General features: G+C 61.2%; 9 protein-coding genes across 9 annotated transcripts; all 9 read left to right on the top strand.

Annotated features, from left to right (window-relative positions):
- Positions 1–355: 355 nt before the first annotated feature.
- LDBPK_300610 (hypothetical protein, conserved) lies at positions 356–2,851 on the top strand (the record flags this gene model as incomplete). The annotated part of the gene is made up of 1 exon (XM_003862727.1): positions 356–2,851. The coding sequence occupies one exon, from the start codon at positions 356–358 to the stop codon at positions 2,849–2,851; it is 2,496 nt and encodes an 831-aa protein (XP_003862775.1).
- Positions 2,852–4,133: 1,282 nt separating this feature from the next.
- On the top strand, positions 4,134–5,573 carry LDBPK_300600 (hypothetical protein, conserved; the record flags this gene model as incomplete). Its single annotated transcript, XM_003862726.1, has 1 exon — positions 4,134–5,573. One exon carries the CDS (start codon positions 4,134–4,136, stop codon positions 5,571–5,573), a length of 1,440 nt encoding a protein of 479 aa, XP_003862774.1.
- Positions 5,574–6,986: 1,413 nt separating this feature from the next.
- On the top strand, positions 6,987–8,411 carry LDBPK_300590 (spliceosome-associated protein, putative; the record flags this gene model as incomplete). The annotated part of the gene is made up of 1 exon (XM_003862725.1): positions 6,987–8,411. One exon carries the CDS (start codon positions 6,987–6,989, stop codon positions 8,409–8,411), a length of 1,425 nt encoding a protein of 474 aa, XP_003862773.1.
- A 587-nt stretch (positions 8,412–8,998) lies between these two features.
- LDBPK_300580 (hypothetical protein, conserved) lies at positions 8,999–9,976 on the top strand (the record flags this gene model as incomplete). The annotated part of the gene is made up of 1 exon (XM_003862724.1): positions 8,999–9,976. The coding sequence occupies one exon, from the start codon at positions 8,999–9,001 to the stop codon at positions 9,974–9,976; it is 978 nt and encodes a 325-aa protein (XP_003862772.1).
- Positions 9,977–12,103: 2,127 nt separating this feature from the next.
- On the top strand, positions 12,104–13,933 carry LDBPK_300570 (hypothetical protein, conserved; the record flags this gene model as incomplete). Its single annotated transcript, XM_003862723.1, has 1 exon — positions 12,104–13,933. The coding sequence occupies one exon, from the start codon at positions 12,104–12,106 to the stop codon at positions 13,931–13,933; it is 1,830 nt and encodes a 609-aa protein (XP_003862771.1).
- Positions 13,934–15,063: 1,130 nt separating this feature from the next.
- On the top strand, positions 15,064–15,630 carry LDBPK_300560 (nuclear cap binding protein, putative; the record flags this gene model as incomplete). Its single annotated transcript, XM_003862722.1, has 1 exon — positions 15,064–15,630. The coding sequence occupies one exon, from the start codon at positions 15,064–15,066 to the stop codon at positions 15,628–15,630; it is 567 nt and encodes a 188-aa protein (XP_003862770.1).
- Positions 15,631–16,345: 715 nt separating this feature from the next.
- Positions 16,346–17,659, top strand: LDBPK_300550 (glycosyltransferase family 28 protein, putative; the record flags this gene model as incomplete). The annotated part of the gene is made up of 1 exon (XM_003862721.1): positions 16,346–17,659. The coding sequence occupies one exon, from the start codon at positions 16,346–16,348 to the stop codon at positions 17,657–17,659; it is 1,314 nt and encodes a 437-aa protein (XP_003862769.1).
- An 899-nt stretch (positions 17,660–18,558) lies between these two features.
- On the top strand, positions 18,559–21,249 carry LDBPK_300540 (hypothetical protein, conserved; the record flags this gene model as incomplete). The annotated part of the gene is made up of 1 exon (XM_003862720.1): positions 18,559–21,249. One exon carries the CDS (start codon positions 18,559–18,561, stop codon positions 21,247–21,249), a length of 2,691 nt encoding a protein of 896 aa, XP_003862768.1.
- Positions 21,250–22,044: 795 nt separating this feature from the next.
- Positions 22,045–25,491, top strand: LDBPK_300530 (hypothetical protein, conserved; the record flags this gene model as incomplete). The annotated part of the gene is made up of 1 exon (XM_003862719.1): positions 22,045–25,491. The coding sequence occupies one exon, from the start codon at positions 22,045–22,047 to the stop codon at positions 25,489–25,491; it is 3,447 nt and encodes a 1,148-aa protein (XP_003862767.1).
- Between the last annotated feature and the right edge of the window lie 561 nt (positions 25,492–26,052).

Genomic DNA, 26,052 nt, shown 5'->3' with positions numbered 1-26,052 from the left:
AATTCCATAGGAGTGAGTAAGGGAGAGAACGCTGGAAGGCGAACTCGCTTGTGTGCTCCCCTAATCCGGTAGAAGGCGTGTGAAACCATCTGGGTCGTCTTCCGGTGCCTCACGGTCTTCCTGTTTATCTCACCCCCTACACTTTGCGTTCACCTTGAGGAGTCTGCGAAAGCAAACGAAAGCAAGAGAGGCAAGCAGCGAGGTGAGCGATCCGACACCGGTCTCTCTTTCCCCCCTCCACGCACGGGGGCGCCTCTCCCGATCGCCTGTTGGCCTGTTGCTTTTCTTTTAGTGCTGCAGGTGTTGAGTTCACGCCCATTCCCCCCCCCCCCCCCGGCTTTCTCTTCGTCAAGAGATGGCGACTGCCAAAGACGCGAGCAACCACATTCGGCTCGACACCGCCTTTGAGCTGAACATCGGTGCTCCCATCCTACCGGACCGCGTCGCGGCAGGCCGATTTCTGCGCAGTGCCGCTGCCCGTGAGGCTAGTGCAAGCGCGCAGACACTAGCCGTACGCCCACCACCCTCGGCCGTGTCACTGGCCTTCGGCAGCAGCGGTCAGCGGATTCTTCTGCACAACAACAACACCAGCACCGCGAAAGCCAAGCGCTCCGCTAAGCGAGGAGAGGCACAAGCGAGCGTCGGCGTCACGTTCAGGCTGGAGGATGATGAGTCTGTCATCCAGACACTGAACTTTGGGAAGGCCCCGACAGCATTGGCAGCAGGCCAACTCTATGACACTTGGAGCACCGATATCGCTGCCACGTATGATGTGCTTCTTTTCGGTGCTGCAACGAGCCTACTGGCGTACGATGCGGAGCAGAACAAGCAGGTCTTCTATAAAGACGTGGAGGATGGGGTGCAGGCAGTGGTGTGCGGCACTGTCATGAAGCCGAGTAGCACCTCTGGAGAAGCGCCGCCGTTGGCCGTCGTTGGCGGTAACTGCAGCATATTCGGCTTCGACCGTTTCGGCGCCGAGCGGTACTGGACAGTGACAGGCGACCAGGTGACGGCCATGGCCCTCATGCCGTGGACCTCGGTACCGGATTCGGGATCGGCTCCCCTGTCGCTGCTCGTAGCCTCTGATGATTTTGAGGTGCGCGTGTACGATGGCGAGGAGGCGATCGCGACGGTGCACGAGGTGGACCGAGTGCAGAAGCTCGTACCTCTGTGGCAGCCGTCACGAATCCCAGACACGGAGGCTGCCGCCGCTGACAGCGCTGGCCGGTATGCCTACTTGCTCGCGAACGGAACCGTTGGCATGTACGAGCGCGGTGAGCGCGTGTGGCGAGTGAGGGGCAAGTCTGTGCCTGTGTCCGCCGCCTTCTGCGACGTGGACGGCGACGGCGTGGCCGAGTTGGTGATTGGGTGGAGCAACGGGCGGGTGGAGGTGCGCACGGATCGCGGCGGCGGGTTGGAGAAGGGCGGTAGCGTGCTCTTCCGAGACACCTACTCCAGCGCCGTGGCAGCAGTTCTTTCGGAAGACTATCGGCAGGACGGCATGCCTCTGCCTGTCATCTGCACTGTGGATGGCACCGTGCGTGGATTGGCGCTGCTCGAGACGCGAAAAGACGAGGCTGCTGAGGTGCGTCAGCTACAGGTGTTGGAGGCGCTTGTGCAGGAGAAGCAGCAGCTGGCCGCCCAACTCACCAGCCTTGAGGAGCAGCTGGCTCGCCGGGCTGCTGGGGCGCAGGACACAACGATGCCAGAGTCGGGGGTGGAGGTGCGTTGTTGCTGCTCTGCCAACCTTGCGACGAAGCACGTTGAGGTTCGTGTGGAAGTGACGGGGCCAGCGGCGAAGCGCGGCGACATTGTTGTGCATAGCTGTCTCCTGCAGTGTGAGGTATGGGCCACCGCAGCGCAGCAGGACACCGTAGCCTTTGCGAATGCGGAGCCCAGCGCCACACTCGTGTGCAGCTTTGCCCACCCTGATGACCTTCCGCTGAACGTCAGCGCCTCGGTGGCTGTAGGTCCAGCATTTGGCGATAGCTACCAGATACACGAGGTTACCGTCAGGGTTCCCCGCTTCATGATGTACCAGCTACCCTACAAAATTCCTCCAGAGCAGCAGCGTCAGCGGCAGGGCGAGACAGTCGCCTACCGGCAGCCCAATGGCTGCGTGCTACTGCAGTGGCGTGAGTTGCTCCATCTTGACGTGATTGAGAGGTGGCTGCGGCATTCCTTCTGCGTACCGGAGGATGTCGCGCTGCTTGACGCTAACGCGCCGACTGACCAGGTGCTTCACTTGGAGCTCATTCACGTCCGCGACGGCAGCAGCTTTGGCATCGAGGTGCGCAACGCTGCTGCGTCGGGCGCGGCCTTCAACACCATTACGCTGTGGTCTGACCACTTGGCGCCATGCGGGGCGGTTATCAATGCCTTCGTGGAGGACTTGAAGGGTGGGTGGGCTGACGGGAAGGCGGACCCGGTCGCGGTTCGGTGCGAGATGCCTCTCGAGCTGGAGCGGCTACGCGCGATCTTCGCCAGGGTGGACGAGTTCAACGAGGTGCGGATGAAACTCACGACCGACATGGCGGATGCAGCTACAGTCGTGAAGACACTGCTCGGGCGTGCCGAGGACGCACGGCTGCTGGGTGACATGGCCTCTATGAAGAAATCGTACGCGGCGCTGTACGACGTTGATCAGGAACTGCTCTGTGAGAATGCGAAGCGGATCAACAACTATGAAGAGCTCAAGCTGGCCTTGAAGGAGGTGAACACGTGCATCCAGCAGGCGGGAATGGTGCGCATTGGCCCGGCACGCGCGCAGTTGATTGCTAGCTGCCGCAACGCCCTGAAGGAGAATCAGGTGAACAGTCTGCTCGAGATCATTCGGACCGGGTCCGAGTAGAGGGCGAGAGCACGAGCGACGCCGAGGCGGCATACCGGACGGCCTTGCGTTCGTGTGTGTGTGTGTGTTGTCTGCCCATCTCCGCTCCTTGCGATGCTGGCGCTTTATCCTATCTGCCGTTTCCTCGGAAGGCTGATGCGCTCCCAAACCGAGCCCTTTTCTCTGCACCCACACAGGGGGGTTCATGCGTGCCGTGAGGCGCATACCGCACTCATTGTGCCGTTTCAGCTCGATATCGTCGCTGTCGTGTTGTCGTCCCTATCGGCGTGTGACTCTCTCCTCCTCCTCCTCCCTCTTTCTCCGCCGAAGCGGTGCAACACCAGTCAACCAGTGATTTCAGTGTACTCTTTTCCCTGGGCTCCGTGGATGTGTGATGACGGATGCCATCACCGCTGCTTGCCGTGAGCAGCTGTGCGATGTCTTCCATCTTATCCGTTCTTCCACCTCGGCCTCGCGTGCTGCGGAGGCGGCTTTTCTCTTGGTTTGCGAGACCCCCGACGATGGTCAGTGCACGCGCAGGCATCGTTTATACTTATCATTTTGCCTTGGTTGACAATGTGCGCGCGTCTGCCCATCTGGCCGCTTCTCCCTGTCGTCACCTGTGCGGCTCCTCCGCTCTGCTGCTGCTTCGACATCTCTGCCTCCTTCTCTTTCTTTGCCACTCCTCTTCTGCCCGCATGGCGCGGGTGTGCTACAGAAGTAAAGAGCTGCCCACCCATTCGCCCCCCTCCCCGTCCGTCCGGCATTACTTCGCTTTTCTCTGTGTAGAAACCCGCACGCGCCTCACTCGTTCTCCCTTCTGCCCATCTCATCGTTTGTTTGTCGCGACTCACCTAGCGCATTTCCCCCAACCGACTTAGCATTGGCCATCTTCGTCTCCCAGAGGCGGCTCTCTCTGTGTGGGAGCGCTCAGCCTTCGGTTCACGCCAAGAATTCCTTCTAGTATCTCTTTCGCCTTGTAGCGTTTGCGTGTTTGTGCGCGCGCGACGGCTGCGGATAGGAGCTGTCGCAGCCGCACTTAGGCGCGTAGTCAGTGGAGTGGATCATGGGCTCCCTCTCCGTGTCTGTAAACCTCTAGCGCACCCCCTTAGCGTCTTCCTTCTCCTAGTCACCCATCTCACCTCCTTCAGAGGCTAGTACTCCATCCATGTTCCGCCGGATCGCTCTTCCGCTAGCGGCAAGCGCCGCCGCCGCCGCGCGCTTCAACTACGGCGTGACCTCCTCGGGCACCATCCCCAAGTCGGCACCCGGGGCCGCCACCGCGGCGTCTTCAGGCCCCTACATGCCTGCCTACTCGGAGGTGAAGGGCACGTGTGGCACACCAGTGCTGGATCAGCTGATCGGCTACTACGTTAACATCCAGTCTCGTAAGATGTACTACAAGGACTTTCTCCGCATTGAGCATCAGGCAGTCCGCTGGGCCTTTGCCGACATTCGCAAGAACAGCGAGGCCCTGGCGCACGGCCTGCTGCAGACGGGTGTGCGGCCTGGTGATCGCGTGCTTGCAATCCAGCCATGCAACTGTGAGACCTTCGTCCTGCAGCTTGCGTGCGCGAAGATTGGAGCGCTGCTCTGTATCGTCCCTCAAGACACCATCAGCGCGGACAAGCTGCGCTTCTATCTGAACGAGTTTCAGCCTCGCCATCTTGTGGCCCGCGAGTGGATCAACGTGCCGGAGATGAAGCAGGGCGAGCTAGTGGAGCGCAACATGCACTTCTGGGACACCATCTACAACGTCATCCCTGAGTTGGGCCTTTCCTACCCAGGCCAGAAGTTTCAGTGGGTGCACTCGCAGGAGTTTTACTACCTCAAGAAGATCATCATTACAGATCACAACATGAACTTGCTAGGCGTGACACCGATGCGGAAGATGCTGGTGTGGGGCCCCTTCTCGTACTACGAGCAACGCCTGCGTCGGCTGTCGGCGCTGCTGCACCCTGACGATCCAGTGCTGGCACTGGAGGACCCCAACCCGGCCATGGAGGACAAGCTGCACATCACCTACTCGCACCGCAACTGCGTGAACGCCGGCTTCCTCTTCAGCCAGCTCATGCAGCTCAAGGCAGAGACGCGCTTTGGTGTGATGCCGAACCACCACACGGACCCGATCGGCGCCATCATCGCCCCGTATGCGGCTCTCACCTCCGGTGCAGTGCTCGTGCACATCCACTCCGACATGTTCACAGATGATCACGCCATCAACGGCATCGAGAAGCTCTGCGTGGAGGAGGTGGAGACGCTCGTGGGCCGCAAGGCAGACTTCGACCTCATCCTGAAGCACGCCGGAAACTTCGACGCAGACCAGTTTGAGCACCTCCGCTCCGTTGTCATCTTCGAAAACGGTATCGAGGCCCCCGTCTCTGAGGAGTATCTCAACAAGCTATCCAAGTCTCTCAACTTGGATGACGTGTACGTCTTCCGCGGCCCCATCGAGGCATCCTACATGCTGACGTGGCGCACACTCAAGAAGGGCTCGCAGGGCATGGTCCCTCACGTCGAGGCCAAGGTAGTCGGTGATCGTGGCACCAGTGACGCCAAGGTGCTGGCGGCCGGCACGCGCGGGAACCTGCGCTTGAAGGGCCCGCACGTCACAGCGGGCTACTACAACAATGCAGGCTTGATGACGGAGCTCATCGACGAGCACGGCTTTGCTAGCACAAGCCGCGAGGCGATGATAGACGGCAAGGACAACATCACTCTCATGTCGGCACAGACCTATTAAACGGGAAGGAAGCAGCAATGGATGATCAGCAGCGCGTGCATGGAGGGGAGCTGCAAACGAAACGGAGGGCTCTGATATTTTGTGGCGTCCCCCTCCCCCCGTGTCGCTGCGATGCCCTCGCACTCGGTGCGCGATAGCGATGAGAGTGAGTGTTTGAGAGTAGAGGGACACGAACGCGCGCATACTCGGATAGCCATGTGCGAGAGAAAGGAAGAGTAGCGTGAGATGGGCGGCTTTAGTGGTCTGCGGTGGTGGATGGAGGCCGCCCCTCTCTTATCTCTCGCTCTTTGTTTTTGTTTTTTCTTTTGTCTCTTCGCATGCCCACTGTCTGCCGTGCCGTTGCGCGCGGCGTGCGCACGACGGCCGCGATGTGCGTTCCCATTTCTGCCTCGCCGACTCACTTGTTCGCTCTCTCTCGCGCACGTATTGCGTCGCTCCTTCGTACTGTGCGTGTCTTTGTTGTGGCCCTCTCTCTCGCCTGTTGGGATTCTTTTCTTTTTTTTCCGGTGAAGGAGCGTATGTGGAGGAGGGGGGGGGAGTGACGGTGGTCATCACTCGCCGTGAGGATGTGTGGATGTGTTTGGGTATATACACACATGTGCGTGCGCCCGTGTCCTGTGGATGTGTGTGTCTATCACCAGCAGGGGCGCAGACGAAACGAGACGACAAAAACTCTCCTGCCCGAAAAAAGGAAAAGCAGCGGGTGCCGTGCTCTGCTGAGCACCGCTCGGCGCGGGGTAGAAGGCGCGCATCTGGTGCTCTTCGAAAGTTGACAACGATGACACTGCTCTCCCAACGCAGGGGGTGGGGGGCGCGATGGTGATCTTGGCGGACTCTGAGTACTCTAGCACTCTCGACAACCCGTCGATGTGGTGTGTGCCTGCCGTCTTGAAAGCATCTAGCACTGGAAACCAGACCAGCACACACTCACACACACCATGCATACTCGTGCACAAGCAAGCTGGGTGCTGCTTGCGTTTGTTTCGCTCAAAGGTCCACACAAACTGCCGTTCCGAGGGGGCAACAGACAGACGGGCGTGCAGTGGTGGGCACAGTGCACCTCTGCCCGCGCCCAATCTCTCCCCTTTCTACGGGCGATGCCTGTGGATAACCCCCTGCGTTGCTCGCGTCTCTCACTCTCTCTACGTGTCTCTACCTTATCTCGTTTTTTTCCACGCATACCTCTCGCTGCCCCTCTTTCCTTTCCTCTTTTTTTTTTTTTGCTTGCGCGCTGCCCACGCACAGGCTTTCGTGTTCTCGAGGCGAAAGAGCGCGGCGACCGGTGCTCGTGCGACACACCTGCGCGCAGAGACGGGTCTCATTGCATGCCTGGCGCCGCGCATTGCTCTTCGCACTGTGCGCGTGTGTGCAGTCAGCCTTTGTCGCTGGTGCTGCTGCCTCGACGCCAGCGGCATGGCCAAGTCGAAGAAAGAGAAAAAGGCGGCTCGCCGTGAGCGCGAGGCGCATCTGAAGAAGATCAGTCAGAGAATACAGGAGAAGATTTTGCTGGCGGAGGTGGCGACCGCGGAGGGCGAGGTCGAGGAGATTGTATACACGCTGCCCCCCACCCCGGCAGAGCTGAGGGCGGCGGAGGAAGAGCAGGAGCGCCAGCAAGCCGCGATTGCGGCGGAGGCCGAGGAGAGAGCCGCCGCCGCTGCTGCAGCGAAGGCGGCGCAGGCGGCAGCGGCTGCCAGCGCGGAGAAGGATGAAGAGGATCGAGTTGTGCTCCCGTCCTTGGATGGAGGCGAGGGCGGCGCGAAGGGCTGCCGACACTCCTCCTCCGCCCTCAGCGGTCGCAAGCATCACAGGATGACGTGGGAGGAGCTGAAGCTGCGGGCGGCAGAGATGTACGGCCTTGAGGCCACGGAGCTGGTCGACCAGCACGACGGCAACGCCGTTGACCCTCTCTTCACGGTGCGCATGAAGATGGAGCCGCACACGGTGCCGGTGCCGCACCACTGGCATCTGCAGCGCACCTTCCTATCTCGTCAGGCGGACCGTGAGGAGGCGGTAGGCATTGTGCCGGCAGAGGTCGCCGCTCTCGGTATCGAGAAGATTCGCGCCACCAAGGATAAGATGGCGACTCCGAACCAGGTCGCCTTCATCTCGTGCTTCATGACGGGCACGCCTCTGCAGCGCAAGACTTACAACGTCGAGCTGAGCAGGTGCGGGGATGTGTTCTACGAGGGCAAGTGGCGGCCAAAGGCTCACCACACACCGGGCGTCTTGTCGAAGAGGCTGCGGCAGGCACTCGGGATCGGCCCGACAGCACCACCGCCGTGGCTGTACAGCATGCAAACAATGCGCCGCCTTCCTCCCGCGTACCCAGACCTGCGCATACCCGGACTGAACGCGCCCATCCCTGCTGGTGGGCAGTGGGGCTTGGGACAGGACCAGTGGGGCGAGCCGCCGCGCGCGGAGGACAACTCCTTCCTCTTTCCGGGCGTCATGGACGAGGCCGCTGCCGCCGGCTCCACCCAGGCCGAGCTGCGTTGGGGCACCGTTCCCCCCCTCGTCACATCACACGAGGAGGTGCCAAGTGCCGCCGGTGCATCCTCGCCCGGCGCTGCATCCCCTGCTCCCGCCACAGCGGCACAGGCCTTGCCGCGCCCCACTCCGGCTGCTGGCCGGCCTGTCATCACCCCCGTGCCCTTCCAGCCGCAAGCCTATGTCCCGCAGCAAGCCGTCCCGGCCGCGCGTGTCACGCCGCAGGAGTACGTGCAGGTGAAGGACAACACGACCAACTCCACCGTTGCTGTAGGGTACATGATGATGCCAAAGGACGGAGTGCAGTCGCAGCCACCACCGTCGCGGTACCCACCCGCGCAGGGTTCTTGAATGCGCATTGATGGTGTGTAGAGCTCCGTCAGTGCTTCCTTTTTATTTTGTTGTTGTAGCGTCCCCGGGTGTCCTCTGCGAACTCGGGCGTGTCTGTGATTGGGGCTCCTGTAGTGATCTTGTGAAGGGAAGCGGCCACATCAGCAAACAGAGCGGTGCGCTGCCTCATTGGTGCCATGAGGCTGCGCAGGAGTGCTTGCGCGTCCGTGCGCACGCTCGCGCATCACTACACGCATTCCACAAGTATTTTCGATGCCCCTCGATTGGTTTCGCTCTCGCACCTGCACCACAGGATGCGCGCGCTCTCTACCCAGAACGCACGCCGGCACACATTTGCTCACTGGCTCGCCGGCTCTTTTCTTCCGCCTTCCCCATCGCCTCCCCCCCCTGTACGCATACACACGTACTCCGCACGCGCCCACGCTACATCTCTCCCTCCACAATTGCCTGCTCCTCACTACCAAAAAGCTCTTCAGCAACGAAATCAGCAACGCACACTCGCGTCTGACACCTGCTGCATCTCTCTTATTATTATTCTTCCTTTGCTGTATCGCCACTTGCCACTCTCAAGCACACACACACAGATCATGTCAGGCAACAAGGACATCTACACCTTCCAGTATGGCGAGCTGAAGAAGGGCCAGACGTATGCGCTGGCTATGGCAAGGGTGGCGGACAACTTCGTGCACTCCAGCTTCCACGACTCTCCCAACTACGAGAAGCTGCTCCTCTCCATCTTCGAGCACATCTCCAAGGACCCGTCGATGGACGACAAGATGCTGCAGGCCCTTGAGAATGCTCTGATGGCGCGGCAGAACGCCGTCCTCAAGGAGGCGCGCGACAACGACAAGGATCGCAAGAAGTTTGTCTTCGAGAAGCGCACCACGGGGCGCGACCCCAACGAGGACAGCGGTAGCGACGCTGAGGAGGTGACAGAGGAGGAGTTGGCGGCCCGCAAGGCGGCGCAGGAGGCGGAGGAGAAGCGCAAGGAGCAGGAGTGGATCAAGGCACAGGAGCGCTACGCGGCGCTCCAGCTGCAGAAGCGGGAGAACGAGGAGCGGCTGCGCGCGCAGGCCCGGAAGGTCGACATCGACGCATTCCAGCGCCAGCTCCAGAGCCGCGGTGCCGTGCTTGTCGACTCCGGCTTGCCTACCAAGAAGAAGGGTGGCAAGGGCGCTGCAAAGGCCGGCCAGCTGTCAGCCGAGGATGCAGAGAAGATGAAGGAGGAGGTGGCGCTGATTGTGAAGGAAAAGGAGCGCCTCGATACGGCACTGCACACCAGCGACGAGGAGCTGCCGGCCGCCCTCGAGGAGGCGAGGAGGTCGCTGGCTGAGTACAAGCAGAGGGCGGCGGCGATTGGTGAGCCGGCAGCGCCGACGAAGGAGATGAGCAAGAGCGAGGTGACGCAGCTGCAGCAGAAGCTGGCAAAGCAGACCATGGACAAGAACCGCCGGGCGCTGCAGCTCAAGGCCATGGAGCCCAACCCGCTGCGCGATGAGCTCGTCTCAGTGCTCGAGCAGCGTGACGTGCTGGCTGTAACGGTGGAGCGTGCGGAGAACGCGTAAAAGAAAAAAGAGACACTCAGCACAGAAGTAGCTCACACAAGCCGCAGAGGGCCGCGAGAGGCGATGCGACTCGCGTCCCTCACGCACACAGCGCGCAGCTCGCCACCGGCGCCTTTATTCGAGAGATCAACGACGATGCGCGAATACGCGAGGGACAAAGGTGTGGGTGGCGGGGGAGACACAGCGGCCGTTCTCCACGGTGCCTCGCACACATCCTCTCTCACTCACGAGCTCGAGGAGTTAGCTTCCACTCACAGAGGAGGAGAAAATAAGTTGGCGCGTGCTGAGAGATTGAGTGGATATATGGCGAGTGGGCGTGCCTATGCTGCCTGTGCGCCACCACCTCTCCCTCCTCCACTGCCGCTTGGCACGCACGTACCGCCTTTCCCGGTATATTGAATAACAACATTATTGTAATGAGACAAGCATAGCTCACTGTCTGCCAAAGGAGCGCACCCCCCCTCTCCACCACACACACACACAGAGGAGAGGGGCTTATGTATGACCTCAGTGCACGCCGTTCTTTATTACTCTGCGCGTCAGTGTAGGCTGCCTCGATGCGGGGTGACCAGTTCTTAAGAAGGCATCAACAAGGAAAAATCTGAAAATGGTTTCAGGCCTGTCTGCAATGGGCACTCCTTGATGCTGTGCTGGCGTCCTCAACCTACGCACTTCTTTAGCAAGCGGTAAAGGGTTGCGCCGTTGCATCGGCACCCACTCGTGTGTGTGCGTGTGCGTAGGGGCGAATGCGGAACTGTGCGGCGCACCGCCAAAAATAAAACGGCAAAAACGTATCGCAGCTTGTTCCAGATCATCGCACGCACAGGAAGAGCGAAGCTTCTGCGCACAGAAACCCCAAAACGCACTTGACCGCCTGCAGATGTGTCCCGCCTTGCTTGCATGGAGACGCGTGTGCCTCTTGCTTCGTTGCCACGCTTCGTTTTTTTTTTTTAACATATCTGTTGCTTCTCTACGCTGCACTCCTCTCTCCGCTTTCTCTCTCGCACGCCTCTTGCGTTCGCGTGGGAAGCGACTACAGCGTCCCATCTGACCACACTCCTCCACCGCTTCCTTCTCTCTCTGCCTGTCCTCTTTACAAGCGAAGGCGCAGACGCATCGAACTCAACGTGTTCCTCCCCACTGTGGTCTTCTGTGAGTTCCCGGCACCTTGCTTGTACGATAGCGTGAGGGCGCGCACACACACACACATACATACACATACACATACACGCATACACATACGTACGTGAACAGACTCACTCAGTAGCCCGTTTCTTGCCTAATTTGCATGCTGCGTAATGCACTTCTCCTTTTGATACGTACCTCCCCACACCCCTTGTAAAGCGTCGACAGACGCACACGCGCACAACCCAACATAAACGATCGGGACGGCACGGGTAGGCGCATACCCCCGGCGATCTGCACGCGAGGCGTCGTCACAGCTGCTTTCTGTGCCGCCTCTCTCTGCGCGCGCGTCTGCTCGTTCTTACCTTGCTTGCGTGTATCGTTTCGATCTCTTTGCCGCCCCCTCCTTGTATCTCCTTGCGTGGGTGCGGATCTCTGGCTGTGGCTGGCTGTGGTGCCTGGGCTGTGAAAGACGGAACGGTCGCAGGGCGACTTTTACCAGCGAGTCCGTGCGCGTACACCTTTTCCTTCCCAATCCCTCTGTCACCTTTTCTCTGTGCGCCTTCCCTCCCTCCCTCCCCCCACCTGCGTGTGCACGCTTGACTAGGGCCTCTCTGTTGCCGTCATCTTCGTAACCCTTCCCTCTCATCTGTGCGGCTACGCTGCGTGGGTGCTTCGCGGTTTTGTTGGTACGCGCCTGTGCGCATCCTTTTCGTTTTTGTGGGGCCCCTAGAGCGTCCGCTGCGCACACGTAACCCATCAGCGTACACCGCCTGCAACTGCAGCAGCACAACGTCGACTGCACCGGCGAGTCCAATATCGTGCTTGTGACGCTGCTCTCGTGCGTCGGGCAAGTGGAGAACGCAAGCCGAAATATAAATACACAGACGTGTAATAGTGTGCTCGCGAGTGCGTTGTATCATGCATCTGTAGCTACACACCTCTCGCATATCTCCAGCCTACGGAACTGATTTTGAGAAAACGTCGAAGGACTTGATCATCATGTCGGGCGGGTACATTGCTGTGACGGTGATCTTCTTCGTGCTGGCCCTCGGGGTTTGCCTGCTCACTTACCACTACTACACAAAGGTGTCGATTAAGCAGATACCGCTTGCCTGCGCGGTGTGGCACGTGATCGCGCTGTACATGTGCATGCTGCCCTTCCCGCTGCTGGTTGTGGATATCGATGCTTCGTTGGCAGCGCAGAGCGACGCCAGCCAGAAGCAAGACTGGATGCGACCCATCTGGATCACTATCTTCGCTGTGACATACTTCTGCGCGTGGGTGTCTCTGCCGTTGGCACAGATGTACACGGAGGTGGGCGAGTTCACCGTGAAGGGCCGGCTGCTGCACTCTATCAAGCTGAACCTTATCCTGTACGCTGTCATCATCGTCATCGTGCTAGCGGCGCTGGGCTACTTTGTCGTAATCACGAACTCGTACAGGTCCGTCGCGAAGGTTATGAAGGTCGTCATCTCGCTCGCCAACGCGTGGGGCCTGCTCATCTTGACTCTGTTCATGCCGGCTGGCCTGGTTGGTGTGCCGCGCATGCTGTGGCGCTACGCCGACGCGAAGCGACTGCTGCGTCGCCAGCTGTACGAGGCCACCGACATTCAGGAGGACCTCGACTTGGCCGCGATGGACTTGGCGTCCATCAAAGCAGAGCTCATCAGCATCGACCCCCAAGTCTCGGAGGAGGACCGCCCTCACCTCGCCTTTATGCTGGAGATCATCTCGGCCGCCGACAGGGAGATTCCCATGTACCACATCGCGGCCCTGCGCGTCAAGACCGTGCCGTCCACGGAGCGCAACGATGTGTCGCTCCTGCACCTCGAGACACTGAATCAACGGCTCAAGAAGGCGATTAAGATTGCGAACCGCGCCAACTACCGCTGGAACTCGACGGTGCGCAAGTGCGACTCGCTTGATCAGATTGTGCGCGGTGTCAAGGGCACCAACAACCGCCTGAAGCGGATGTGGTTCCCGATTCGGCAGTACGTCTACTACACCGGCTGCTTTGTCTGCTCGGTGCTGACAATTTTCATCCTGTGGAGCGAGCTGACGATGCCGCTGCGGGACTGGGCCGGCAAGCCGCTCGGCGTGATCGAGCTTGTCATGAAGAGCTCCATTCACTTCATCGGGTCTGTTGTGCTGCTCTTCTACATGGCGTACTGCGCCTACTGGGCGGCCTTTCAGTTTAAGGTGCACGACGTGTACGTGGTCTACCCCAGCATTGCTGATAACGCTTCGCTCTGCTTCAACGAGACCTTCCTGGTACGCCTGTTGATGCCGCTGTGCTTCAACTTCCTCCTCATCTCCGGGCTGTCGTCCACTGCGAGCGAGACGCGCGTCGACGTGGCCTATGGCCATGTTTACCGCAGCAATATGGACATCGGACTCTTGTTCGGCTCCTACGTGAACAAGCTGCTGCCGCTCATGATTCCCTTCATCGCCGCCACCGTCTTCTTCCAGCTCACTCAGCAGGTACTGTCCGTGGTTGGAATCGAGGTGCATAACCCGAACGACGTAGAGAACCCGGCGGTGCGCCAGCGCATCATTGATGGGCGGAAGCTGGTCGAGGCAGAGCTGGGCTACCAGCTGACCTCGCCATTCCTTTCAGAAGAGGGCGTCACCGAGACAAAGTCGCCAAGTCCGTCACCGAGAGCTGCAAGACCGGGCCGCGACGGCGTTGAAGAGTCGGATACGAAGCGTGGCCAGCGCTATCGCGACTACCTCCAGAAGAAGCGCGGCAGCGCTGCCGGCGCTGCCGATGGCGGGTCAGAGATGATGAATTTCCGTATTGCCGGAACTTCCAGAGAAGGGGAGCCCTAAGCACCTCTATTATCCCCCTTTTGCTTGTGTGTCGTGTCACGCCCTCTTGCTCTTTCCCACTCATCGGACGGGATGAAGGCAGCGCAATCTGAGAGAGACACACGGTGCCCACTCTATACCAGTCACTCGCTTCTGAACACATGCATAAACTCTTAGACAGGAGGATGCGTTCAGGGAGGGGTGAGCCTGCGCGCAGCATGTTTGTCCGCTGCTGCAGACTGTTGGCCTTGCCTAATGGCTTTCTTTTCCTGTGCATGTGGCGCGCTGGCTGCTCTGTGCTTTCCATCTCTCCTCCGCCCTCCGACTCTTTGGTCGAATTTCCCGAACGCGTGTGCTTGTGTGTATCGCCGGTTGCGCCCTGTACCGTTTTATGGCTTTTGCATCGTGCTGCTTTCTTATTTTGTGTCGCTTCGCTTAGTTGCATGTGTGTGTGTGTGTCCTGGTGACCATGTGAAGTAGTGGAAGGGAGAGTAGAGGGGCGACAAGGGAAACGGAGCACGAAAGGCGGGGTCTAACCTGGAAAGAAAACGAGGAGAGCGAGGTGTGTGCTGTGGGTGTCTGTGTTTGTGTGCGACCATGCCCCCCTCCTCGTTTTCTTCCCATCCTTGACTCCGCCTTCCGTGCTCCGTTTCCCTTTTCACCTCTTCGAGCGCTTAACCGATGATCGACTCATTATTATTATCGCTTCGTAGTTGCCACCCGCCCGCCCCCACCCCGACTCGCCTGCTTGCCTGACTTCTCCTTCGCATCGCTACTGGAGAGGCGTACCCCGACATTCACGCAGGAAAGCTCAGTCAGTCACTTGCCAATGCGCACAGCCACACACGAGCGCGGACTTTTTCCCATGTGGTCACCGACGACACGCGCAGTACTCGCTGTGCGTCGGGCCGAGAGGGAGGGCAACAGCAGGCACAATTCTTGCCGGCCAGTGCCTGTATGCGCACGTGCGTCTCTGTCCCTGCGCTCCTGCCACCCGTATCTCTCCTCCCCCACGCAGGCACTCATCATGTCTGTCTCGACCTCCCCTCTTCTTCACCTTCTGTCTTTTTGGCCTTCGACCCTTTCACCCTTCGAACTCCCCTCCTCCCTCAGCGCGTCGCGGGCATCAGCACTGAGCCCTGTTAGAGACAATGTCGAGTGATTTGGTGGACACGGTCCCTCGAATGGAGTATGTGGATCGCCACGAGTTGCTCCGGTCTCTCTTGACGACGGAGGAGTTCCGGGAGCGGCGGCAGGAGCAGCTCAACTACAGCGCCACCGTCTACGTGGGCAACTTGTCCTTCTACACGACTGAAGAGCAGGTGTATAATCACTTCAGTCCTTGTGGACACATCCGCGATATCGTGATGGGCCTCAACGAGGCGACACGCTGTCCATGCGGGTTCTGCTTTGTCGTGTTCGAGTCACAGGCGGCCGCGGTACTGGCGGTGCACGGACTCGACGGGTCACTGCTGGACGACCGCGTCGTGTCCGTGAGCTGGGATGTGGGCTGCGACGGGAGTCGCCGCTGGGGCCGTGGCGCTCACGGCGGCCAAGTGGTAGACGGCGTTCGCCAAAACCTCGACGAGGGCCGCGGTGGCTTGGGTGCCCTGCGGCGCGACGCGCTGGGCGTGCCTGCCTCGACCGCGGAGGACGAGCTGGTCGCCTACGATTGGGTAGAGGCTCCACCGAAGCGCAGAGGTGCCCACACAAAGTAGCCTTCGCTCATGTACGTCTGCTTTGTTTTGCGCTTCGTGCTGACGATGCTTGGACCCCAAACGCCGAAGCAACGCACGTTGGCAGCTGCAGACTGCAACCTCGCCTCGCCGGTGCACACTTGCGTTGACTGTAGCGTCCACTCACGCGAGGCCACACGCACGCACACGGTGGCAGCGCGAGTGGGCTGCGACGGTTGTGCTGCGCGTTATGCGTGCTCTGCGTGGTGCAGCTGTGTAGCTTCCCCAGCGTGTGGGCCGCTTTTCCGATCCCTTTCGAATGCAGCGAGTGCGCGAGCCTTCCTTCCCGAGTAACAGATCCGGATGGCATGAGAACATGAGCAGCGAATCTAGGGGGCGAGGAGGTGTTGGACCCCTTTTCCCCCACGTCGAATACTCCGTCCCCTGCTTTGCAGATGGTAGCGCTGACTTGTGCCTGGCGCGCTATGCCGCCTCCGCTTCTTCATTCCACATGCGCAGCCTTTTGTGCTGTTCGCATTTTTTCCTCACTAACGCGCCACGTCTACCACGCCCTCTGCTGCTGCCACCACCGCCCCTCTTTCCTCTCTTCTTGGTGCGCCTGTGAAGGATTGCGTCAGCGATGGCGTACGAACCTTCTCTTATTCCGGCTCTGCTCGCAGCATACACGCTCACGCCGACCAACACACACACACACACACACACACACACCCGGGCGTACACGCGAAAATAGAGACAAATGTGGTTTCTCGCTGCTCTTCTTCTCGGATCTGCGTTCCTGGCGTCTCTGTGGCACAGCGTTGTGCGTTACGTGCCCCTCGCAATGCGGTCGCCGCACCGAGGTGCCATGAAGGTTGGCGTGGTGCTGGGCTCTGGTGGACACACGAGTGAGATGCTGCGCGCCATTACGGAGCTACCGTTGTCTTACTGGTTAGACACGCGTCCGTTCTACGTTGTAAGCGCCACAGATCCGCACTCGGCCAGCTTGGCCTCACAGCTGGAGCAGCAGCGCTTCGAGAGGCGCGTCGTCGTGCACACCATTCCACGCGCACGCGAGGTCGGCCAGAGCTACTTGACGTCGATCATCACCACAATCAGGGCAACCCTCGCGTGCTTTCGGCTTGTTTGCGCTGAGAAGCCGGACGTGCTGCTCACGAATGGCCCGGGCGTGTGCGTGCCTGTAATCGTGGCGGCCGTTTGCGTGGCATCGTGCGCGCCGTGGTGGTACGGGCGCCCTGCCATTGTCTACATGGAGTCCTTCACGTGCGTATCGCACCTCTCCCTGACAGGGTGCCTGCTGGCGCCGTGGCTGGCGGACGTCTTTACGGTGCACTGGCGTGCTCTGGAGAGAGCTGTGACTCGACGCCGCCGCCGCGGCACGCTGGTGCACGTTGTATCGGAGACAGCGCGTGTCACAGACGGCGCACCACATCGCCTCCGGTCTCTTGCTGCGGAGCAGGAGGCCTACGCGCTGGTGACGGTGGGGTCGACAAAGTTCTCCTCGCTGGTGCAGGCGGTGCTGCAGCCCGGCGTTTGCGCCGCCCTGCACCAGCGCTTCGGCATCAAGCGTCTCTACGTGCAGCATGGCACCGCTGAGGTGGTAGCACCTCCAGAGGCGACTCTACTGCCCGCACTGCCGACAGCCGCTGGCGCAGATGCTTCTCATCCGACGCAGCAGTGGAGCTGTGGGGGCCTCCTCGTGGAGGCCTTCCCGTACCGACCTTGCCTGGAGGCCGTGATCCGTGGCGCCACCCTCGTCATCACCCACGCTGGTGCCGGCACCATCTTGGAAGGACTGCAAGCGCAGCGGCCCTTGGTGGTGGTGCCGAATCGTCAGCTGATGTCTGACCACCAGCTGGATCTCGCTGAGGCTCTTGCCAACGGTGGCTTTCTCTTCTGCGTTCAAGTTGGTGAGCTGGCAGAGAGGCTGCCGTTGCTTGACCTGACAACGCTTCGACCACACGGTGGCATGGATGCCGCGCAGCTTCAGGAGGCGCTTCGGCTGGTGCTGACGGGGCATTCTGCAAGCGGTGAGAGGGCGAAGGCCGAGTAGGCGCGCGTGTGTGCGTGTGCGCTGCGCAATCGACCACGGCGGCCACTGCAGCCTCTTTTTTCTTTTGCGTGTGCGCACAACTCTCGGTCGATCCTCGTCTTCCTCGGCGCTGCTCTTCGTTTTCTGTGCTCTGCGGGTTCGCCGCACTGTCCCTCTGCTCACAAGCTCGCAGTGTGTTTGTCTATGCAAAGCAGAGAAAGCGAATGGGGCACAGAATGTGCTGCCATACTCTCTGGCACGTGAAGGACGCGTCGCACACTCGTCAGTTGCGCATTGTTGGTGCCTACACTGCTGTGGAAGCGCCTCAGCGAGGAGCATGATGCGCGCCGTTGACAAGGCGTACTCTAGCCGACCCTTGGCACGCACGCAGGCGCATGAATGTACCTGTATGAGCTGCTCAAGCACCTCTTGGTGCACCTGCAGTGCGACTTTTGCACTGTGGCGTCTGGAAGCTCTCTGGCTGCTGTAACTATCGTTGCCGCTCGTGCGCTTCCTCCCTGCTTTGCCGCAACTGGCCCTACTGTGTGGCTGCGCACGGGATTTTATATGGCTTGCTTGTCTCCCTCTCTCCGGTGGATGGAGCTGTCTTTCCGCAGGACGTGACACGAATGCGTCTTTGGTTTCTCTGCGGTGCCCCTCTTCTCACGAGCACGGGTCGCGCTGCCTGAAATCCAACCAAAGCAAGCGCGTAAACCCGCATACACTCATACCCACAAGCACACCAGCGCACTACCTAGCGGGACGAAGGGTGGCATACACGCACGCACACACACACACGTGTGACGCAACACGACGCACGAAGGTGACGGGCCTGCCAATATACGCTGCGCAGCCCTGTCTGCGCTTCCCCACCGGCAACACACGCATAATAAACACAGATAATCATATTGCAGGACGTAATGGACGCCGAGCGCGCCGCGGTGCGCATCTTCGACCTGATCGACGCACGCCAGATCGGTCAGGCGGAGGGTGCGCTGGAGACGGCTCTGCAGAAGTTCCCTGATGACGACAGCCTCCGCGCGGCCGAGGCTCTCATTGTGATGCGCAACGGCAACTACCGCCTCGCAAAAGCCAAGGCTGTTGCCTTGAGCGAGAGGAACATCACGAAGCCGAAGGCTGTCAACGCGCTAGTGCACGTCCTGCAAAATTGTTGCTGCTGGGATGCCCTTGCAGCGACGTACGAGCGCTTGAAACCGCTGCAGAACGAACGGCAAATCTCGGAAAACCTAGTGCAGACGTACACCCGCATGGGTGCGTATGCGAAGGTGCAACAGGCGGCCATGCAGCTATACCGTCAGTACAGCGATCCCAAGTACCAGGTATGGATGGTGCAGGCGATGCTGGCGCAGGTGCCCGCCGACAGCTCCGACCACATACTGCTGAAGCTCTCAACGAAACTTCTGGACGCGGCCGTGCTGACGGAGAAAGGGCATATTGTGCCGTCGACAGTGCAGACCTACGTCGACGTGCTCGCACAGCAGGGCCAGTACGCCACCGCCGTGGACTTCCTGCTGAGTGGGCGTGCCGCAAAGATCGGGCTTCTCGCGACGCGCCTCGAGGCGCTGGCTCGGATGCTGCAGAAGGCGGGGCGGGTGTCGGCGGCGAATGCGGTGGCGCGGTATCTTTGGAGCCAGGAGAGCGATAACTGGGCTTCTTTCACCATCTACAAGGATACGCTGGTGCCCGCTGCTGACATTGATGCAGGGGAAGGGGGAGGTGAAGCTTCTGCGTTGGAGTTGCGTGGCCCCGCACCAGAGATGCGCACTACCGTCGATTGCACCATGGCTCATCACTCGCTGGAGGAGGCGGTGCAGCTGGCGCGCGAGCTGCAAGAGCAGGAGGAGTCAAAGCATCCAAACAAGCATCGGCGTGGTCCCTACCTCGCGGAGCTGGACCTGCTGCACTCGCTTCAGTCGACGGATATGCAGGCGCGCGTGATCGCGTACGTGGAGCGCTTCTACCGCAAGCCGAGCTGCTACCTTGACATCTCCACCTTCCTTACACCGGCTATCGCAGCAAGCGTGTACGAGTGGTCGCGCTCTTGCGCCTGCGCGGCATCGAGGGATGAGGTAGATGTGCACACACGCCGCATCCTCGGCCTCCGCTGCCTTGTGGGCTCGTGGGAGGAGACACCAGCGGCCGGTGAGCCTCGCGCGCTGTTCTGTGAATGCGTGGAGGCCTACCAAAGCAGCAGGCACCTCTCCGAGAGCCTTGCGTGGAGTGAGGAGGGGCTTTGTGATGGGTACGTCACCGTTGCCTTGAACATCGCCCTGCGCTGCTACGCGGCTGACAAGACTTCCCCAGACTACTCATACCTCGTCGAGGGCCTCGACCTGATGAGCGTGGTGGACCGCCGCATGAACAACCCGACGTGGCTCATCTACGCGGTGTGCTTTGCGAACCTGCTCGGCCTCACCGAGCGCGCGGCGCTGCACCAGCTCGCCTTCAAGAACGTCCAGCGTGACACGATGGCGCATGTGGGATACTGGCCGCTGCTGACTGGGCTTGCGCTGGAGGATGTCGCGAACTGGGATTGCTGGGCAGAGGACTACTACAGCCTGCAAGAGCGTGACTGTAGCTTGCTGCGTGCCAAGGTGTTCAACTACACGTCTTGGCCAGCCATGCAGGATGTGCAGCGCTTTGAGGCAGCACAGACCAACTCGCTCTACCGCTGGCAGTGCCCGGCCAACGAGTTCACTTCCGCGCTGCTTGAGTGCCAGACACAGAAGGACGTGAAAGAGTCGTTAAAGGTCCGTGTCGAGGGGCTGTGGGCGGCATGGGAGCGCCTGAGCGTCGCTGGAGCAGCCGACACACTCATTGACAACACGGACTGGATCGTCGCCAAGTCGGTGGTGTTGGGCAACATCCACTCCGCCACCGTCCAGCAGCTCACAGACTCTCTCGTTGTTGTGCCGTCGCGGGATTGGCAGGTGCGCCGCAGCCGCCAACTGCTCTCGTCCATCTTCCTTGTGCACGACTTGGCAGCCGTCAGCTCTCACCGCGAAGCCGCGGTTCAGGCGAGCAAGTCGCGCAAGGGAAAGAGCGCACGCGCAGACAGCGATTCGGCAGCTGCCCCGGTCTTGTACAGCAGCCGTCTAGGCACCCCGTCAGCCTCGGTGGAGTACTTGCCGGCGGTGCAGCCGCTGGCCGGTGTGTTGCGCGCTTACGTGGACTCCCTCGGCGAGGTGGCGCCTGAGGCCGCCAGCGCAACTGCGGAGCTGCGCACCTATCTCAAGTCTCTGGTCGCCGACTCAGAGCACAGCGCAGGTGCCTTTGAAGTGTTCCTCTATCCACAGGCGTACATCTTATCAGCCCTGCTAAAGATGGCGCCGGCGGCGAAGCTGCCGGTAAAGCAGTGGGTCGCCGATGTGCGGGAGACGCTAGAGACGGCGCAGCGCCGGTACGAGTCGCGCTCGTGGTCCGCGCTCGCTACCACAGTCGGGCGGACACCTGTGCCTTCGGCGCGCGCGGTGGAGAGCATCAATCTAGCGCCGGACAGCTTCACGGCGAAACTGGAGGCGGAAAAGGTGCACCGCATCGTTGGTTACGTGTCCAGCCTCAAGGTCGAGATGGGTGCATATGCGCGTTGAGAGGAAGACGGACAGCGACTGTAGTGAGCGCTGGCACGAAGGCAGCTCCTCCGTCCTTTTTCTCGGCACTGCCACGTTGCTTTCACTCTCTCCGCTTCCTCTCTCGTGGTGCCGCCTGCTGTTTCCCTCTACAGCTTTATCCTTGTGTGTGGTGTCTGTCGGTGTTCGAGGGCGAAGCGGTGTAATCTGATGTTAACGGTGAATCGATGGGGCGCGGTGCGTGCGTGTGTGCAAGGAGCAAGACACAGAGGCCACATGTGGCCAGCCGGCTTTCGCGCCTCTACCCCTCCCCCTTCCCGCGCCGCCCATACGCGGACAATCGGCCATAGAAAAGCGCATCGGTACACGGCCAACGATGCATGCGTCAGCACGGCGGTGTGGGCGCACGGAGGCATCACGCACACTCACCCATATGCATCCAGCGGCGCATCCTGTGCAGGGCCGCCGTGCGCAGAGCGGCTCGCACGCACGCGCACCCAGACAGGTGCATTTCGACATGTTCAGCGTAGTCTGGGCTGCGTGCAGACGTGCAGGCCACCTCGCTCTCTGTGCCTGTGCTGTGACTCCTACCTGCGCATCACCTTCTCTTTCTCTTCTCCCTCTCTTGCATCACTCCCGCGCACACGTGCACACACCCCATTGTCGATACCGTTGCTCCTCGGCAGAACGCACAAGACGCAATCGTGTGAGCGGTGCAGTTTCGGCACACATCGAGAGGCGCACAAGCATTCACCTCACTCACTCGCATGATCGCTGACACACACGCACAGGCAAACACTCAAGAAAGGCAGCGACATGTGCGCGAGCCCCTCAGCGACGGTGCACGTGCCCACCGTGTACGACTTGATGCATGAGCAGTCCCGAAGCATCGGTGCGTTCGCCTCTACAGAGCTGGAGAATGTCTACAGCTTGTCGGCACACATGTCAGCGGCGCGCCATGCCACGTCGCCTTCCTCCGCCACGCGAAGCCTCGCGGACTTCCTCGACGACATCTTCTTCTCCTACACCGGGGTGCCATCGTGGTCAACCTTTCTCCACATCCAGCAGGAGGGGGCAGCGCTGCGGCGCCAGCTCGGCGCCGGCGCCACCTTTGCGCACGAAGCCGTGCATCCGTCGCTATCGCCCGCTCTGAAGCAGTGGGCCCAGGCACTTCGAAGCCAGCGGGCGGCGCGTGCACGCGCCATTGGCGCCGGCGACTCTCCTCGCAGCACCATAGTCGTGAGCGCTGCCGCTCCGCGCGGCGCGACGTCGGCAGGAAAGCCGCCCTTCAGATCTGAGTCGAGCGCCTCGGCTACTGCTGCTGATCCTGCTGCCACACTGAACCACAATGCAACGAAGTCCGTGGCTCTCATGACCGCCGGCGCCTCCGAGGATCTAGACAGCTCCTCCTCGCTGATGGAGCGGGAGTTGGCGGCGGAGAACGCACGCGCGCACCTCCCAGCCGAGGAGGACGGCGTGCTGCCTTTATGGAGGGACTTGAAGCTGACAAAGCGCTGCGGCCCGCTTGCGCTGCAGGGCTTGCGGGCGGCTGTCGGCGCCTACTACCTGGCGCTACTGCGCCTCGTGGACATTACCGAGTCGCTGGCCGATCATTGGGGGCTTCTCTCGCCCAAGGAGCTGAAGGGGCTGCACCGTGCCATGGCCGCTGAGAAGGCTGCGCACGTACCGCCTAGCTTCCTCTTCTCTGTCTTCACGGAGCTGAACGCGTCGGGGGAGCGCCTGAGCAACGCCGTGGCGGATCTCCGCAAGTGCACTCGCCTGGAGACGGTTCGGCTCACCGGCAACGCAGCACTGACAGAGCTGAACGTGCTGCCGCCTCACTGCCGCGTCGTAACCGCGTGCGGATGCAGCCTTGGTTGCTTTCTCGAGGAGGCGCGTTCGACGCCGCCGTCGCCGCCCTCGGCAGCGCCGCGTGGCGTATACGCATTGGTGACGACACTGGGGCTCGCCTATAACCGCCTGCGGCACCTACACTTCGTACAGCAGCTACCCTCTCTGCGCGTTCTGAACATGTCCTTCAATTACGTGAGTGATTTGGAGGCTGCGGTGCGGGATGTGGCCGCGCACGGGTCACTGACGGAAGTGACGCTGCAGGGCAACCCTATTTCGCTTTTGGATGCTTACCGCACTGTCTTGGTGCGTGGCTGCGTGCACCTCGACCGACTCGACGGGGTCGCCGTCACCGGGGAGGAGCGAGCCTTGAGCTGCCCGGCCGTCGACGACGGGGACGCCGCTCAGGAGGACTCGCCGGGGCGGCCTTTGCTCGACAGCGCACTTGCCGGTGCTGCGAGGAAGCCATCTTGTACGGCGCTGCCTAACATCTGCGGGCGGCTTCGATTGAACGTGGCCGCCTCTCCGGCCCCGCCTTCGCCGCAGCACAACCCGTCAACACGAGGCTGCGTGACCTTCGGAGCTCCTCCCATCTCCAAATCGAAGTTGGTAGTGTCCATGGTGGGCTCGCAGCCACCTGTGTCAGATGAGGTGCTGCGGACAACCGTGGCGGCAGGGCTGGATTTGGTCATGGTGAGAGGTCTGGCCAGTCTCCAGCCCGTGCCACAGACTTGCCTGGCAGATAGCTTGCTGCCCTCCTCCGGCTTCTTGCTTGAGCTAGCAGGAGTAGTTACGTCGGCGAAGGCATCGGTGCCGAGCGGCGGCTGCGCCTCGCCTATACAGGCGAGCTCACTCGTCACGTCACCACTGGCATCTCCTCGCACCTCCTCTGTGCAGGCAGGCAGCCGCAAGGGCCGCCACCATGGCGGGGCGGCCGGGGACAGCGGTGGCAGAGGCGCCTCTGCCAACGGCAGTTCCACAAACGGAAAGCGAGTCGTGCCGCCGCTGTACGAGGTGTCGTCACGGGTCACGGTGGAGGGCTGCTGGGGCGGCTCCAGCGTCTCAAGCGGCGATGCGCCACTCGGCAGCGGAGACGGTGTGTGTGTTTCTGTGGAGGTATGTCTGGAGCCACCCGCTCCCTTATCCACCTATTCGGCGGGTCGGCATGCTGGAGCACCTGGTGCGCCACCACCGCGCGTGCCGTCTGCCGCACAAAGTAGGCAGCGCAGGGCTGGCGGGACCGCGGCTGCCACCAACGAGGAAACGCCGCCACTCCCCATCCCCGACCCGTACATCCCGGCCCGCTTCACGGCGGGGGCCGGAGGCGGCGGCGGAGCTTCATGCGTAGTGAGCCTCCCCGTCACCGATACCCTCGTCTGCGCTCTTCAGCAGCCGCTAGTGCTGCGGGTCGTGGTGCAAGACACATTCCGGTTCGCAGAGGGTGAGGCTGCCCTGCGCTCGCAGCTGGACACCTCTACGTCGAGCGCGGCCCGCGGCAGTCCGGTAGGTCGAAGCGGCGCTGGTGCGCGGAGTGCCACTGGGGAGCTTCCATCGAACTTAGTGTTACCCTCTGCCTTCTCACTGGGGGAGGCACCGCCGTGGGCAACATCTTGCCAACGCGGAAGCGAGGATGCCGAGGAGGAGGAGGCAGTGTTGCTCCTGCGACGCGAGCTCGGGGTGATAACGCTGGACCCCCGCGATCTTTTCTTGGTGGCTGGCGACAATCCAGCGACGTGCACAGGGGCGCCTTGCGCTCCCACGCCGCTTCCTCGCTGCCGCGTGCTGTATGTGCACGATGCGGCTCTCGAAAGAGACTCGCACACGCTGAAAAGCGCAGAGCGCGAGGTGCGGCAGTGTCAGCGTCGCCTCCGTGAGGCTCTTGCGACCTACTCGGACATGCACCACCACTACAAGGAGGCAAGTCGCAAGGGCTTGGAAAACCTCGACTCTATCTCTCCGGCTCCGTCAGCAGCACTCGGTAAGGACAGCGTCGCCACTGGCACGCCGTCACCGCAGCCGAACAGACGGCGCACCTCCGTAGCGGTAAACTTCTCTACGGCGGTGCTGCCGCTGCCATCCGCGTCGTCGAGCAAGCAATCCGCCCGCTCCCGCCCCGCGAGCGTGTTGACGCCGCCTGCTCACACCTCACAGTTGCAGGGCTTGTATGCCAGCCTCAAAGCTGAGCAACTCCGCGTGGCTCAGCGAGCCTTACGTGTGCTGGCGCTACGGACACGACTGGACGAGCTCCGCGGCGCGTCTCTCTCCGTCGGCGTTCGGTTTTGCGTCGGACGTGGCGCGGTGCCGCCGCCGTCGACCGCCGCCGATGCCGAACTGGAGGCGTTGCGCCACCCCACCGGGTCACCCAAGGGTCGCAAAGGACGCCAGCAGGCCGCCAAAGGAACTCGTCGCTAGACAGCACGATGGCACTCTGACTAGCGGTGGCACTGAATCGATTTCGCTGCTGCGTGGCAACATCTTCGCCGACCCCTCCCTCTTTTTCGCTCGATGTACAGTAGCACGTGGGCGTGCCAAGGCGGACGCACGCCACACTCCGCTCTTTACGTTTCTTTTTTTTTTTCCGAGTTTCTCTTTGACGCCCTGTGAGCCGGCTGGCACATGCGGGCCGGTATTTTGACGTGTGATGGCGACCATCACCGCTCCCTCCTTCCCACCCCTGTTCGACCCTCGAGTCTGACCGATCCCGTGCTCCTCCCCGCGCTCTCTTCGTGATGACTGGTCTTTCTCCTTTGGAACGCCCTCTTTTCTAATGTAAGTCCACTTCTCGGGGTGAAGGCCGCGGGGCGGGCGGGGCGGTGATGACCAGTTCTCGGGAGAGGGTGCTGGGGTTAGTGGTGGTGGACCCGTGCACACGCACACTCCCACACATCTGCATGTGTGTATAATATATTTGAGGGGCATAGGGCGATACATGGGGTGTGAGGGAGGGGGCGGGCGCGACTGCGCGTGATGCGT

Source organism: Leishmania donovani, chromosome 30 (assembly GCF_000227135.1).
Source record: "Leishmania donovani BPK282A1 complete genome, chromosome 30".
NCBI classification, from domain to species: Eukaryota; Euglenozoa; class Kinetoplastea; order Trypanosomatida; family Trypanosomatidae; genus Leishmania; species Leishmania donovani.
Note: the sequence above shows the minus strand (reverse complement) of the source record. Positions and strands in the feature narration are given on the sequence as shown.